This window comes from Trichosurus vulpecula, chromosome X, assembly GCF_011100635.1.
Source record: "Trichosurus vulpecula isolate mTriVul1 chromosome X, mTriVul1.pri, whole genome shotgun sequence".
NCBI lineage: Eukaryota > Metazoa > Chordata > Mammalia > Diprotodontia > Phalangeridae > Trichosurus > Trichosurus vulpecula.
The window spans coordinates 24691578-24709157 of record NC_050582.1 but is presented as its reverse complement, the minus strand read 5'-3'; the positions used below and the strand labels follow the sequence as shown (position 1 = coordinate 24709157).

General features: G+C 41.3%; 1 protein-coding gene across 1 annotated transcript in view; it reads left to right on the top strand.

The window, feature by feature from the left end:
* The first annotated feature begins 235 nt into the window (after window positions 1-235).
* The window catches only part of ATP7A (ATPase copper transporting alpha), a 63487-nt gene continuing 46142 nt past the window's right edge, over window positions 236-17580 (top strand). Inside the window, exons 1-2 of the mRNA XM_036740328.1 lie at window positions 236-300; window positions 569-707. Of these exons, the coding sequence (XP_036596223.1) occupies window positions 278-300; window positions 569-707 (162 nt within the window). The 5' untranslated portion in view covers window positions 236-277. The remainder of the gene's footprint in view (window positions 301-568; window positions 708-17580) is intronic.

Below are 17580 nucleotides of genomic sequence, written 5' to 3'. Positions count from 1 at the left end.
GTATGTAAACAAAGCTCTGTCGAAATATGCTTCTTTGTCATTTCTTTCCCTTCTACTCCTACTGATATATTATCTCCTCTGCCCTTGTCTTTTGAAATTGTAAGCTCCATGGGGATGTGGCCTGTTTAAAATTTTATCTTTGTGTCAGTGCCTAGCCCACCTAAATACTTGATAAATGTTTGTTGAGTTGAATTAAATTACTGTATTTTTGCGATTTGGTAGGTGAAGGAAAATTACTCCAAAGACGAAAACAACTTGGTGCGATAGTATCAACTGAATGAGTTTCTGTGAGAAATTCAGGTAAGAAGGAGAGAATAAGCAGGAATAACTCTAAAGACTTTTTTTCTGTCCTCTTAAAAATATCCTAAGTTTTCTCTTAGTGCTATATTCATTCAAATATGGCACAGTCTTGCCTTGGAAATAGCTTTTAACTTTCTCACCCAAGATGAAGGACAGTTGTAGGCAGATTTTGAAAAAGCGATTTATATTTACTTTATACAGTTCCATGGGGAAAGAAAAATACTCATTTCCCCTGCTAAGTTAAAATCTTTTCCTTTTTTAAAAACAGGAATGTGAAAAAAAGCAGAATGGATCCAGTTATGGGTGTGAATTCTATCACCATTGCAGTGGAAGGTATGACATGCAATTCCTGTGTCCAGACCATTGAGCAACAGATTAGAAAGGAGAATGGTGTGCACCATATTCAAGTAAGTAACCGCCTCAGACTTTGGCAAGGCCAAATTATGATGACTAGAAACCTGATATGAAATGACTTTTAAACCTAGAACAGAAATAGACTTGAGAGTTGAAGATTTGGGAGCAAAGAATGTCATAGTCCTAAATGTGCTGTTAAGTGGGTCATCTCTGGAACTTTATTTCTCCTTCAGTAACAGAAATCAAAGTGGTCAAGAGATTACCTTTCAATTTTAAAGTGTCTGAAAATGGAAGACATGGCATCATTAGGATCATTGATTGTGAAAGATGGTGATACTTTCCCCCCTTTCCAGTAATTGTTTTGTGTGGGTCACATGGTTCACAGATGCTTCCACCTATGGGCAGAGGCCCTTCCTCACTCATTGGCAGCCTGTCTGGCCTTATCTGGCCTCTCATTTCTTCCATCTGAACAGTATATCACAACCCAATTCATCTTTTCTCTTAAAATTGTCAGTGTAACTGTGAAAAAAACCAAAATTTGAAGTAATAAAGCATGGAATATAGTTATTCAGTAGAATCCAGGATCAGTAGAGTCTTTATCAGAGAAAAGAGGTAAGGGTCATGTGTCTGTGCTTTGGGGTTTTGTTCCCTTAAATATCGCAGCCAATATTTCCCCCAGGCTGAAAAAATGGAACAATGAAAAATCCTGAAAAATTACTGGTGCCCATTGCATATGTTTAGTGTAGGCTCATCCTCAGTAGGAGAAAGACCATTAATGTGGTGCCCACTAATGGTCAAGTAGCATGCTAGATGGACCTCATAATCAAGAAGAAGTCCGGGTCGGGCTGCTGTTAGAGCTTTCTGAAAACTTAATCTTGGTGTCCTGTGGTCATTTAGGGTTCCTCATGTGCGTGTGGCATACTGGAGTGTGTTTGCTCCTGACAGCTGGGAGCTCATTGTGGCTTCGTTTTTATATGGCTGCTGACTGCCAGCACAGGTGATGTTTCCTCCACATGTCACCCTTCTAGGATGCGCACAACTCACCCTCCTAGGGCACAGTCTGTCATCATTGAATAGAGTCCTATTGCTGTGCTTCGGTGGATAGACATTGGAGAGGTCTGATTTCGGGTGTGTTACTAACTTGCTGCATGATATTAGGCAAACCTCTTTGCCCCAATTTCTGTTTCTTTGTCTGTAAGATAGGGTTGATGATTCTCTCTCTTGCGGAGAGGCTCTACAGCATTACTAATTGTGGAAGTGAAAGAACTTCCTCATTGGGTTCAGTGGGCTTCCTAGACCGCGTGTCTGCTTGTGGCTACATGCCTTTCTTAATCTGTTAGGGCCTTGGATTTTTCAAAACTTCCTGATGAGATCATAACCACCTACGAGATGAAAGGGGATCTTGGAGGTCATTTAGTCTATTCCTCTCATCTAAGATGAGGAAACTGATTATCTGCCAATATTTGTTTTGATCTTTATGGAAGTGCTTTGTATACCTGAAGTATCTAAATGTGAACTATTATTGTTATGTAGGTAGTTAGATGGTGCAGTGACTAAGAGTGCTGAACTTGGAGTCAGGAAGACATGAATTCAAATCCTGTCTCAGACACTTAGGATCTATGTGACCTTGGGCAAGTCACTTTGCCTGTCTCAGCCTCAGTTTCCTAATCTGTCGAATAGAGATACCTCTCAGGACTGATGGTAACGTACACAAAGGGCTACATAAGCGCTAGCTATCATGATTATTACCCCTCAGTCTACGTTGGAGCACGGTTTGGCTAGACATTTTCAATAACAACAACAAACCTCCCCAAAGTGGATAATGGAGGAAATTGAGAGAAGTGATTTCTACCCACCTCTCCTTCTTCCTAAGAGTTGGATTTTTATTTCCTGTGGTATACTTAGCCATCCTTTCTTTGCCTATGACTCTGCTCTGACTGTGGGCAAGACCCTTCATCTCTTAGGTCTGTTTCTTCCTTTATAAAATGAAGGGGATGGATTAAATCATCTCTGATCCTCTAACATTCTCTCTGGCTGTTGTTACCCAGCTGTCTTCTTACACTTGTGCTCCCCTCTCTCATTTCTTCTTTCTTCTTCATCTTTTCCTTCTTTCCTTTTCTTTGTCTCACCTACTTCTACCTGTTGTTTTCACCTACATCTAAGTTATTCCCTTTCCTGAATCCCCACTTCCTCATCAAGTTATTTTGTATTTACTCTATTATGGGAGTCACCATGATACTACATAGTCCAAAGAGTCCTGTATTTGGAGTCTAAAGATCTAAGTTCAAATCCCACATCTCACACTTAATATGATGCCTGAGTGACCCTTGGTAGTCACATTGAACATCTCTGGGTTTTCATTTCCTTATCTGTAAAATGAAGGGGTTAGATCAGATGGCCTCTGAGGTCCTTTCGACCTCTAATTCCCTAGTCCTACTTCTCTGACATATTCTTTTCCACCAGCAGAAGGTAAGCTCCTTGAGGGTGGGGACTGATTCGTTTTTGCTGGCTTGGTATCCCCAGTTCCTAGCACGGTACCAGGCACGTAGCAGGCATTTAAAATAGATTACTTGAATCCCCCTGAAGCACCTGGCACACTACCCGAAATCAGAAGGTAACAGAATCCAAAGACCTACAAAGCAGTGTCCCATACGCCTTTCAAAAACACCCGGTCCTTCATCAGATCACAGAGCTGGAGCCCCCTCATAGAGCCCCCTTTTTGTATAGATGAGCACACTGAGGCCCCTTGACATTAAATGATTTGCCCAAGGTCACACAAGCAGTAAATGGAAGAACTGTGCTTCAGACTCAGTCCCTGGGGTTTCAAGTTTAGGGCTCTTTCCACTATACCAGTCCCATGTTATCCATCTTCAGTGTTGATTAAAGACCTTTGAATTTGGGTGTATCTTTGTAAGTCAGTGGTTTACATATCTGTTAGCCCTGTCTCTTCCCCCAAAGCCCCCTACATTTTGTTTTAAATGTGTCTCCTGTTACCAAATGGCTATTTGTAGCTCTGTGTCTCTGGTTGCCACAACATCCTTGAAATACGCTGCACATTCCATGTTTGAGAAACCCTTGTCTGCATCTTATTTTTAAATCCCCATTTATACCACGTGTATTTATGGCCATATGCCTGTTGTGGCAACATATGTTCTCCCAGAAAGTCATATTCTGGAGTTTAGAGCTCAATGGGACTCCAGAGCTCATAGGATTCTAGAATCATGATTTCTAGCTGGAAGGGACATTAGAGAACATTTAGTACAACCAAAGAGCAGCCCATGGCTCAGAGGTGTTAAGTAGTGAATGATGGCAGAATTCGAACTCAGGGCCTCTAATTCTAAATCTAGCCCTCTTTCCCCCTGTACCATGCTATCTCTAGATCCAAATAATCTATTCCAACGCCTTCACTTCACAAATGAGGAAACTGAGCCCTAAAAAGGAGAGATGACTTGCCTCAGCTCACATAGGCAGTAAGTAGCAGAGGCAGGTCTCAAACCTACATCCTCTGGCTCGCTTTCCACTCCGCCATACTGTCTCCAAATGGCTTAAATCACCTTTGTACCATGTTTCCCTCCCTAAAGCTTGCACACTACAGTACACTCAGTGGGTGTACAATTGATATCTAGTGATAATAAACTCTTCATGAATAGCCAGCCCCATGTGCTACCACCTCTCCATATTAACTTTTCTGGTGGTTGGTTTGGAGTTTCTTAAAATGATAATGTGCGGCATAATTGTGCATCCTTATTTTTGATTTGTCAGCTGAATTAGAACATGGCTCGACTGACCCTTGGAAGAGGGGGCCAGATTCTTTCTTCCTGTGATATATTCTTGAATTCTACAGTCCCCAGCCAGGAGAGCAGGATCTGCCAGTCAAACTGGAAGCTTGCTTGTATGTTGCTGTAGAGTCATTTAAATAATCCTATTCTTCCAAGGTCACCTATTGCTTGGTCTTGACCACACCCTTCCGGCCAAGACTCCTATCAGGGAGGAAGTATATCAAGTAGTACCCCTCCCTTGGTCTATTTAGAGAGTCCCTCTGGGTGCCTCAGTGCCTCCCCAGGTTCTTGCCTCCCCACCCAATAATCTCAAGGCATCAGGAAAATTAAAAATAGTTCTTTCTCACAAAGAGTTTGGGGACCTGGTGTAATGTGACTCCCATGGAGGTGTGCTATTATATATGTTTACCATGAGTTGGTGACTTTGAAGGTGTCTTTTCAGAGCCAGGGATTAATGAGTCATTCCCTAAACATATCCCCAGTAGCTCCAGGAAAGGACACACATTTGGTAGCCTCATCTGAGTAATGTCGTTCTTATTATTAATGCCTAAGTAAAGGTTTGAAAACCATTAGAAGAACCTTACAGCACTTGGTGGCTTTTTTTTTTAATTTTTTTTTTTTACTTTTAAATTTATTTATTTAACATATTTAGTTTTCAGCATTGATTTTCACAAGAGTTTGAATTATAAATTTTCTCCCCATTTCTACCCTTCCCCCCACTCCAAGATGGCGTATATTCTGGTTGCCCTGTTCCCCAGTCAGCCCTCCTTTCTGTCACCCCACTCCCCTCCATCCCCTTTTCCCTTCCTTTCTTGTAGGGCAAGATAAATTTCTATGCCCCATTGCCTGTGTATCTTATTTTCTAGTTGCATGCAAAAACTTTTTTTTTTTTTTGGTTTTTTAACATCTGTTTTTAAAACTTTGAGTTCCAAATTCTCTCCCCTCTTCCCTTCCCTCCCACCCTCCCTAAGAAGTCAAGCAATTCAACATAGGCCACATGTGTATCATTATGTATAACCCTTCCACAATACTCATGTTGTGAAAGACTAACTATATTTTGCTCCTTCCCAACCCATCCCCCTTTATTGAATTTTCTCCTTTGACCCTGTCCCCTTTCGAAAGTGTTTGTTTTTGATTACCTCCACCCCCATCTGCCCTCTCCTCCATCATCCCCCCCCTTTTTTTATCTTCTTCCCTCTTCTTTCCTGTGGGGTAAGATACCCAATTGAGTATGTATGGTATTCCCTCCTCAGGCCAAATCTGATGAGAGCAAGATTCACTCATTCCCCCCTCACCTGCCCTCTCCCCTCCTCCCACAGAACTGCTTCCTCTTGCCACCTTTATGCGAGGTAATCCACCCCATTCTATCTCTCCCTATCTCCCTCTCTCAATATATTCCTCTCTCATCCCTTAATTTGATTTTATTTCTTTTAGATATCTTCCCTTCATCTTCAACTTACCCTGTGCCCTCCCTCTCTCTCTCTCTCTCTCTCTCTCTCTCTCTCTCTATATATATATATATATATATATATATATATATATATATATATACATATACACACGCATACATATATACATACATACACATTCACTTATATATATATATACATAAACATATATATATATATATATATATATATGCATATTCCCTTCAGCTACCCTAATACACATACACATACATACACATCATCTTTCCATGTAGGAATGTAAACAAAACAATTCAACTTTAGTAAGTCCCTTGCAATTTCTTTTTCTTGTTCTTTTTCTTGATTACCTTTTCATGCTTCTCTTGATTCTTGTGTTTGAAAGTCAAATTTCTGTTCAGCTCTGGTCTTTTCACTGAGAAAGCTTGAAAGTCCTCTATTTTATTGAAAATCCATATTTTGCCTTGGAGCATGATACTCAGTTTTGCTGGGTAGGTGATTCTAGGTTTTAATCCTAGCTCCATTGACCTCTGGAATATCGTATTCCAAGCCCTTTGAGCTCTTAATGTAGAAGCTGCCAGATCTTTGGTTATTCTGATTGTGTTTCCACAATACTCAAATTGTTTCTTTCTGGCTGCTTGCAGTATTTTCTCCTTGATCTGGGAGCTCTGAAATTTGGCGACAATATTCCTAGGAGATTTCTTTTTGGGATCTATTTGAGGAGGCAATCGATGGATTCTTTCAATTTCTATTTTGCCCTGTGGCTCTAGAATATCAGGGCAGTTCTCCTTGATAATTTCTTGAAAGATGATATCTAGGCTCTTTTTTTGATCATGGCTTTCAGGTAGTCCAATAAGTTTTAAATTATCTCTCCTGGATCTATTTTCCAGGTCAGTGGTTTTTCCAATGAGATATTTCACATTGTCTTCCATTTTTTCTTTCCTTTGGTTCTGTTTCATAATATCTTGATTTCTCATAAAGTCACTAGCTTCCACTTGCTCCAATCTAATTTTTAAGGTAGTATTTTCTTCAGTGGTCCGTTTGACCTCCTTTTCCATTTGGCTAATTCTGCCTTTCAAGGCATTCTTCTCCTCATTGGCTTTTTGGAGGGCTTTTGCCATTTGAGTTAGTCTATTTTTTAAGGTGTTGTTTTCTTCAGTGTATTTTTCAGTATTTTTTTGGGTCTCCTTTAGCAAGTCATTGACTTGTTTTTCATGGTTTTCTTGCATCATTCTCATTTCTCATCCCAATTTTTCCTCTACTTCTCTAACTTGCTTTTCCAAATCCTTTTTGAGCTCTTCCATGGCCTGAGACCAGTTCATGTTTTTCTTGGAGGCTTTTGTTGTAGGCTCTTTGACTTTGTTAACTTCTTCTGTCTGTATGTTTTGGTCTTTTTTGTCACCAAAGAAAGATTCCAAAGTCTGAGTCTGAATCTGGGTGTGTTTTCACTGCCTGGCCATATTCCCAACCAACTAACTTGACCCTTGAGTTTTTCAGCGGGGTATGACTGTTTGTAGACTAAAGAGTTCTATGTTCCACGTTTGGGGGGGATGTGCCAGCTCTGCCACACCAGAACTCCTCCTTCCCCAAGAACCCCCAACCTGGACTAGGCTTAGATCTTCAGCAGGCTGTGCACTCCTGCTCTGATCCACCACTTAATTCCTCCCACCAGGTGGGCCTGGGGCTGGAAGCACCTGCAGCTGTAGCTGCCCCACCTCCACTTCCCCCGGGGTGGTGGCCGAACCTGGAACTCCTTCCACTCCTGCAGCTTTTCCCACTAACCTTCTCTGCTGTCTTTGGTGTTTGTGGGTTGAGAAGTCTGGTAACTGCTGCAGCTCACTGATTCAGGGCGCTAGGGCCCAACTCCACCTGGTTCCTGGTCTGGTTGGTCCGCGCCGCTCACACTGGGCTCTGCTCTGCTCCCAGCTCCCAGCTCCATGTGGGATAGACCTCACCCAGAGACCATCCAGGCTGTCCTGGGCTGGAGCCCTGCTTCCCTCTGCTGTTTTGTGGGTTCTGCAGTTCTAGAATTAGTTCAGAGCCATTTTTTATAGGTTTTTGGGGGGACTCGGCAGGGAGCTCACGCTAGTCCCTGCTTTCCAGCTGCCATCTTGGCTCCGCCCCCCACTGGTGGCTTTTCTTTAGGCTGCTCACAAGCGTTGTTTGGAATTTGGCTTTTTTAGATCATTTGTCATGGGAAGAGGAGAGAAAGTAAAACATGTTTTGTCTGAGTGCTGGTGAAGAATTTAATCAGTTTGTAGCAATTCCAGAATTGATTCCAGAATTACCTCCAGTAAAAGTGACTGCTCCATCATTAGATTTCCCAGCAATACTTTGTACTCTTGTCTACCTATCACATTCTAATGTGTATTGTGTTTGACATCTATATTCAATATAATTTTTCCCTCCCAACTACAAGGGAGATATACTCAGATGTTCTATAGAGCATTATGTCCAGACTAATAAGGCCCTTATGATCAGGAATCTAAAAGAGTCCTCTCTAACATCAAAAGTTCATTTAGTTAAGATGTGTACAGGGTCAATTAAATTGGAATTAGCGACCTTGGTGTGTTTTCCGGGTCATGTAACCTTCAGTTCTAAGAAGTTCTTGCTTGGGGTTTTACTTAGCTTGCCTTTTGCTTTCTCACAGTAACAGTCCTAGTGAAGGTGGCTTTGCAGTGGAATACAAAATTGTCCAGAAGAATTTGCCCCTAGTTTGGCTTGTGACTTTTCACAAGAACTTGAGAAAATAGCCTTCAATTTTAGTCATTGGGAAAAGATCTGGTTACCTCAGCTGTTGTGTTGTTTCAATTTAAGGAAACACTTAAATCTTGAGATAAAAGGGCCTAGAGAGCTCTATGTATGTGGAAGCGGTATTGAAATGTAGGCAGTTCAGTTGATGTACTTTCCTTTCCCTGCCCTTTCTCCTAATAAAATTCTATTGGTGAAGTTCCATATTTCAATCTCATGTCCATTGGGGTTGGAAATAAGTTTTCAATCGATTTCACTTAACTTGTGTGAGGAAAAGAACAGACTCCAACCAGTCACAAGTTTGTGCTCATGGCTATAGCTACGGAAGTTTTTAGGGAGAAAGAGAAGTACAATAATAGTTTCCAAATGTTTTCTGCCCCTTTGGCATCTGGTTAAATTTCATGGACCCCTATTTGGTGTTTCTCTCTTAATTTACCTTTCTCAAATTCTTCCAAAGCTAGTGTTTCTTTCTATTTGCCACCTGCTGTGGCATAGGTCTTGGTCTAGTAGGCATCCACTTTCAGTCCCCCAGATGCAGTTGTCTCTGATTCGTTTTGGGGAGAAAGCCAAATTGGAAAGCCAGAATCGACAGGTGCCGATTTTATTTATTTTTTAGGCACATTTTATGGTTTGACTTGATCTCCAGAATAATCATTTTTTACTTCATAACATTTGCAATTCTTTGACTAATTGGAACCATCCATCAAGAAAACAAGTGGTATTTTTCATCTTGTTGGCTTGGAAAAAAGACTAGCAAGAAACAGATTTTTATTCTACAGTACTTAATTTTTTTCTTTTAATATGAGTGGTTTAATTTTTAAGGAGTAGTAAGTATGACACCTGAACTTGATTTTAAAAAATCTTTAAATGAAACCATTTAAATCTTTCTTTGATCTAAAATGATTGGTACTATGTGTGTGCCAGAGTGGAAGCTGAATCCCACTAATTATGTAGCTATATAGCTTTCCTCCTGGCAGTAGAACCTTTGATAATTACAATAAGACTATTTTACCGTCTAGAAACCCATACACTTGGATTTTTCTCCAAATAAATGTGTATCTTATTTACTGAGAACCAAATAATCTGTAGAAAACATGGCTCCCCTGCCTAGGGAGCAACTTCAAGTGGAAATCTTTTTTTCTGACAGCATTTATACTCATAATTACAGGGCTGAATTCTTCTTTGATATTTACACACGTGTTCCTGTATGGTTTTCAAAAAAAGCCTACCAATCTCACTCATAGATGTCAGTACTGTTTCTTCAAGATCTTCCCAGGATTCACCACTGCTTTGCAAAGAACCGTTTGAGGTCAGACCAATGCCATTTGATTTTAGTTAATTTACCAAGAAATGGAATTAACTCTGTAATCTGAAAACACTTTATGTGATCAATAGTAAATTATGTGTGTGTGTACATACCCACGCACACTCACTTGCATATGTATAGATATATACATATGTTACACATAACATATATGTATGTATGCAAATATGTGTATCTGTATTCTAAAACAGTGAGAGATACACAGTGCTGTACTTTCTAAGTTTGGCAACTCGATAGTTAAGAATGAAAAGGAAAAAGAACACTTCTTATTACTTCCTGCCTTGCTTTTCCTACTTTTCCTTCCTTCTGGCCCCTGCCCTGACAGGATCTCTATAGGTCCACTCTTGGTCTGTTTTGACATATAGGAAACATGCAAATGATATGCTAATTAGTATTAGCATTCACTCATTTAAGCAAATTTAAGTGTTTAAGTGAAATTGTAAGTCTGGATCAATGCATTACACGCATGTATTGTGGCCACAGGATGTTGGGTACTTTTCAGATCATGGTTCCTGTCCTCTGGGCAGTATAACGCATGTGATTACCTTCAGAACATCAATGTAGTAATATTGTTATAAATATTTTGATCACTTTTTAGAGTTCTTTAAGTCTAATTGCAGTCAGCTGATAGCATCATGGTATTTATTGCTAGGAAGGACTTTAGAGATTATAATTTTTGAGAATGCAACATGTGGTTTATTAATAATAATAGCATGTATATAATGCTTTAAGGATTTAAAAAGTACTATTTCATTTGGTCTTCACACCAACACTGTGAGGTAGGTGCTATCATTATCCCCATTTCGTAGATAAGGAAACTGAGGCTGACATTGGTGATTTTGCCCACTGTCACATGTCCCAGGGTGGATTTTAACTGAAGCCTTCCTGACTCCAAATCTACTGTGCCACCACTTAGTATGTAGCAACCAGAGTTTTGAGAAATTATTAACCATTTCAAAAAGCTCTTGATGGAATTTTGATAGGATAGGAAGTCAGCTATCCTCCCTATGGTGGAATAAGGCAGCTTAATGCTTTAGGACTTTCATGAGTTTACAGAGAGAATGAATAGGCAAGATTGGAACAGATGGGGTGAAATACCATGTTTTTTCCCATTTTCGATTCCAGAATTTAAGTACATTTCAGTAATTGTGTCTGTAATTGCAATGAACTAATCCTATAAAAGAATGTAGCACTGTTGTTTGTTTTGCTAAGTGTCGGTGGAAATCAGGAAGCTAAGTTTGAAGTGATGTAACTAGAATTTAATTATCATGGTAGTCTTAGACTCAAAGAAAAGATAAAATTAGAAAATGATATGATAGTCTTTCTTTGAGATCCTTTGACCTGCTAGAAAGTGGACATAACTAGGACTTTATTTCCATGATCTAAGAAGCCCAGATCTAATTGAGGTAAGTACTGAATGACTCTAAATTACCACTATCTGCTGCTCCAGCTCCCACACCTTGCCCTGCTCCAGCTCCCACACCACCTCCTGTTCCTGCCTGCTATCAGCAGGGCTTCCTGGAACCTCACAGGACACAACCTCACCCACCACCTGTCATCAGGTGGTGCATTTGAAGGAGGGATCCCAACCACTCTAATCACATTCCTCCTTCACAGACATATTTCTAACTACTGAGACTGCCTAGAATTACTCCTCTTTGGTTACCAGTCATACACTTTTATACTCTCTCCAGTTCAGTGATTCTGTATATGATAAACATACCATATTCCCCATCCCCTGCTCCCCTTCTCATTTACCTTAACCCTACCATACCTTTGTCTCAGCCCTTTCTACTGTGACCCTTGAAATGCCTGCTCCATAATTAACAAATTTCCTTTTATCTTGAACCCCTTCCTTTCTCATTCCTTTCATCTTCTGGCTTCTGCCTGACAACATTGCTTCTCTCCACCCTTTCCACTACCGACTGTACTTTCTTTCACATACACGTTAGTTGTCATCATCATCGTCATCCTCATCTTCATCTTGCCATCACTTATAGGTGTTCTACTTCTATGGTCACAAACTTCAAAATTCCTTTATCTGATCATAATGTTTTATCATTTCTTCTCTCTCTATGCCTTAGAACTACTAATCCTGTTCTCTGCCCTCATGAGTTTCATTCCCTCTCCCCCTCACTTTTTTCCCAGGCCACCACCCTTGTCCCGGCTACTTTCTCCTCCCTTCCCTATATCCACCCCTTGAAGAACCACCTCAATTCTGTACTGTACTCTTAAATCCCTTGCCCCCTTTTCCTGTGAATGATCATGCCTTGCCAGATTCCAGCCTTGGATAACTCGCACCATTTGCCTCCTTTGCTCCGATTCACATGCTGCTGAATAGAGCTGGAGGAAATCATGAAATGATGCTGACTGGGTCCGCTACCAATTCATGATACCTATTCTCAACTGGATCCTCACCACATCAAGGCAGTCGTTCCAAACCTTTTTGTCTCCCCTTAAGCCTCCACAGTAGTACCCCTCCATCCCCTCTCAGCTGAAGAACTCACCTTATAATGTCACCACAAAAACTGAGGCCATTTGCCAAGACCCTCCCCTCCTTTTCCTCTCCCATCATCCTAGGATCTTCCCTTATTATCTCCTCATTCACTCTGCCTCTGATGGAGAGTCATTCAACAAGCATTTATGAAGCATTTAGTGCATGCCAGGCATAATGCTAATTATCAGGAATACAAAACCCAGCAAAAACAGGCCCTGCTCTCAAGGAGCTCATATTCTAATGGGAGGAAGACAACATCTAGATAACTAGGTACATATAAGATATATACAGAGTAGACATAAGATAAGCTTTGAGGGGAAGGAACTAACTAGTAACTGGTTGGAAAAGGAAAGGTCTCTTGCAGAAGGTGAGAGTTTAGTGAAGTCTTGAAGGCAGCCTGGGAAAATAAGAGGCAGAGGTGAAGGAGGGAAGTGCTCACTTCAGGCGTGGTGGAGGTGACACGTCAGGTACTTGCCAAGGCCGAGCTCTCTATATGCAGCCTTGATCCTATCCCCTTCCATTTTCTGTGCCTGATTGTCCTCACTATGTTCCCCATACTCTTATATTGCTGGAGTCAGGAATCTAAGCCAGAAAGACTTGAGTTCAAATGTGACCTCAGACTCTTATTAGCTGTGTGACCCTGCTAAGTCATTTAATGTTTATCTGTCTCAGTTTCCTCATCTGTTAAGTGCGAATATATAATAGCATCTACCTCCCAGGGTTGTTGTGAAGATAAAATGAGGTAATATTTGTGCTTTGCAAAACTTAAAACTCTGTATAAATGCTAGCTATTCAATTCCTCCCTGTATATTTGCCCTTTCCCTGCTGCCTACAAACACATCCATGTCTCCTTCATCTGTAAAAAAAAAAATCCTCATTTGTTTCTACTATCTCTCCCCATTAGCTTTCATCCTCTCTCCTCCCCTTACTGGCTAAACTCCTGGAGAAAACAGTCTGTGCTCAGTTCCTTTCATTCTTCTCCACTCACTCTCTTGTAAACCCTCTGCAGTGTGGCTTTCGAGTGAAACTGCTTTCTCCAAATTTGCCAGTGACCTCCTAACTGTCTGACCTCATGGCCTTCTCTCGCCTTCCTCCTCCTTCTTGACCCCTCAGTAGCACTTGATGCTGCTGGTCACATTCTTGTGGATCCTCTCTCATCTCTGGGTTTTGTGGCACTGCTCTCTCTCCTGATTCTTTTCCATATAACACTCACTAAGCATGGGTACCGCCCATGTCCTGGGCTGCATTTTCTTCCCCCTCTATGCTATCTCATTTAGTGATCTCACCCTCCCAAGGCAATTTGGTAACAAATCTTGTCATTTCTGCCTTCAAAACATCCCTCATATATAACCCTTCCTTCTTCTCATACAGCCATAACCCTATATCAGGCCCTCATCTTCTCTCACCTGGAATGTTGCAGTAGCTTTCGAATTGGTCTCCCTGCCTTGAACAAGATTCCCCCCACTTCATCCTCCACTTAGCTGCTAAGGTCTGACCATTCCAGTCCCCGTCCCTACCCCTGCCATAAGCTCCATTCGCTCCCTGTTAGCTTTAGGACCTAACAGGAAGTCCCCTGTTGGACATTGAAAGCTCTTCATAACCTGGACCCTTCCTCCCTTTTCGTTGCTCTTACATTCTGAGCCTCTCCACACACCCTGTGATCCAGCTATACTGGCCTGCTCATTGTCCCTCAACCACAGAGCTGCAGATCCATTGTCCATGCCTTTGCACTGACTGTCTCCTGTGCCCGGGAGCTCTGTCCCCTCACCTTGGCCTCTTAGTCTCCCTGGCTTCCTTCAAGACTCACCTCAAAGATCCCTTCTGCTGCAGGTCTTTCCCAAGTGACCTTAACATGGCCACCATGTAGGCCTTACATTTCTAATGTAGTTGTACTTTATCTCAACAGTTAAAAACAGGTCTTAATTGTAAGATGTTTGCTGACCAATCCACATGCCTTCCATATAATTTGCATTTCTGGAACCAGTTAAAACCATCACCTTGACGACATATGATGCAAACCCAATTGATGACATGCAGAGCCTTCAATCTTATTTTTTATATGTTCATCAAAGATGATTCAGGCAAAGGGCCAAATTCCTGACTCATGTTCATTTCCAGAAGTTTGACTTTTCATTTATGAAGTCCTTTTTGTGGGATTCTCCCTTATGACAGTTTTGAATCTTGCCCAGTTGGAAATAAATTTAATATGCTTCATTGACAGTGTTTAAATGGACTCACAAGGATGAGGTAAATATCTCTTCAATGTGACTGTTTCCTTGATCATGTTTCAATTTTCTTCTTCTTTTCTTTTTGGAGGGGGGAAGGCAGGACAATTGAGGTTAAGTGACTTGCCCAGGGTCACACAGCTAGTAAGTGTGTCAAGTGTCTGAGGCCGGATTTGAACTCAGGTCCTCCTGACTCCAGGGCCAGTACTCACTGCACCACCTCGCTGCCCCTTTTTAAAATTTTTTTTATTTTTTTCATGTTTCAATTTTCAATGTATTTGAAACCCTCAGAGCAGAATGTTAATAAGGACAGGGATTGGACCTGTGATGCTATTGGTGTAAGGAACTCCTAATAAGGAAACTTCCCGTATCAGTGCATGTTGGTACTTTCTCTGCATCTTAGATTGTTGAGTCATTTCAGTTATGTCCGACTCTGTGACTTTATTTGGGTTTTCTTAGCAAAGATCCTGGAATGGTTTGGCATGTCCTTCTCCAGCTCATTTTACAGATGAGGAAACTAAGGCAAACAAGGTGAAGTGACTTGCCCAGGGTCACACTGTGAAGTAAGTGTCTGAGGCCAATTTGAACTCAGGAAGATGAGTCTTCCTGACTTCAGAGCTGACACTCTATCCACTGTACCACCTAGCTGCCCTCTGCATCTTAGGTTGTAGAGAATTGCCGAGAGCACTTGGAGGTTATGTGACTTGCCCAGTGACATCCAGGGTGTATCAGAGGCAGGACTTGAACCCAAATCTTTCTGAGTTCAAGGCTATCTCTCTTTCTCTCCACTCTGCCATGCTACCTTTTTTACAATGTTGGTGTGTCATATAAACTCTTACTTTGAATGAGTGTGTTAAGAATAGGATTGGTTAAGAATCACATTGTGATACCATGGAGAGACAGATGTATATGTTGGGCATCAAATATGGTTAACAATTAGGACTTTGTGCAGTTCATGTGATATAGTCAAAGGAATGAACTTAAAACCATCTGAGGAATCTCATACAATCCTCAGCAAAATCCTGGCAGGTTTTATTTTATTCGGTCATCTAAAACAATCCCTGGGAGAAAGGGAATGCGACTCAAGATTGTACTGGGGGTTTTTATCTGCCACATCCCACTGCTGATTTGCATTGGGCTTGCAGTTCACTAAGACCCCTAGATCTTTTTCAGAACAAGTGCTATCTAACCCCCTTGTGGTACTTGAGTTAGATTTTTGTAATCAAGTGTAAGATTTTACATTTGTCCCCCAAGAGCCTTTGGGCTCTTCACTCTGTCACCTATTGTGTTAGCTCTCCCTTCCAGCTTGGTTTTTACAAATTCAATAAGCCTATGCCATTATCTAAGTTATTGATAAAAATGTTAAACACAGATCCCTGGAATGCCCAACTGGAGACTCCTTGACATGCTGACATTAAACCATTAATGCCTAAATACACACATAGTCTGTATTTGTACTATGGATGCATGTGTCTCTATACGTGTATATATAGACCTATATACAGATACACCTTGAACAACTTCACAAAAGCTGCTCACCTCACCTTCATCTTCCTATTCATTCTGGGCCTAGCATTGACACCTGCGAGTCTCTCCTGGACCTTGGGGCAGAGGCACAAGCTTAGGCTGCTTCAATGTTGAAAGCTTAAAGGGCAGCTTTTCTAATGTGAAAGTCATAGTTAGATGTGCATTTCCTCCTTGGGGACAGTGGGGCATCAGGCATATTAGGCTCCACTTTAGATCTTAGGGGGAAAAGCCAATTGGATGAGTTGACTTATGTTCACTGAAGTCCTCCTCTGATTGGGACCTCATTGTAGTGTGGTATGGAGGTGACCCTAAGTTTGCAAAGGCCGCGCCAGTCTAATACTGTACACACTCCGACACATTTTGCTGAGCTGGGAAGACTCCATTTCCAGGTCCTGTATCTCTTCTCTTAATTCCATCCTTGACTGAGTCCTGAGAAACTCAGTAGCAAGTGACTACCTGTGATGCATTTTTCTGCCACCGAGATTCTCACAGACCATGGGTGAAGAACCTGCAGCCTTGAGGCCACACATGGCCTTCTAGGTCCTTGGGTGTGGCCTTTTGACTGAGTCCAAACTTCACAGAACAAATCCTTTTATTAAGGGAATTTGTTCTGTGAAGTTTGGATTCAGTCAAAGGGCCGCACTTGAGGACCTAGAGGGCCACAAGTGAACTCACCTGCCGCAGGTTCCCCACCCCTGTCACAGACCATCTCTTAAGTTCTAAGTTTGGGGTTGTGCTCTGCATAGGTTGAAGGAGGCCCTCACTGCTAACATCTCTGAGTTGGCCAAGTTTAAAACACTCAAGCAGTTAAAAAAATAAGGAAGTATTTTCCTTAAGCATGAAGAAATGACAGGAGGATTTCTTAGTTGATTGGCATGCTATAGTTTCCTTATTTACTTATGTTATGCATAAATTAAGAGTGAAGCAATAAGGAATCTAGAAAATTCATCAGCAAGCACGTTTTGCATTTAAAATCAAGGAAATGATTTTTCGATGGTTTGTTTTTTACTTGTTTGGTTTTTTTTAAAAAACAAAAAAAATAATTCCCTCCTTTTTTTGTCAAGGATGATCAGAAATACTAAAGGTCAAATTAACTACCGAAGTTCCCACAGATGTGAAGTGGCAGCATCAGGACTTGGATTTGGGCTTCTGTATCCATGTCCACTGTTCTTTCCAGTGCAGCACCTTGCCTTCCCAGGAGAGGACATCTAGCCATCTGATAGTGGGGACAGTCACTCAGTCAGTAAGCATTTGTTAGGTGTCTGCTGTATGCCAGGCACTGTGCTGGGTGCTGGGATATAACAAAAAGTAAAAGCTCACAGTCTAGTAGGGACACAGCGTGCAAACAACCATATACAAATGAGCTAGACACCTAGGTTAAATTGCAGGCATTCAATAT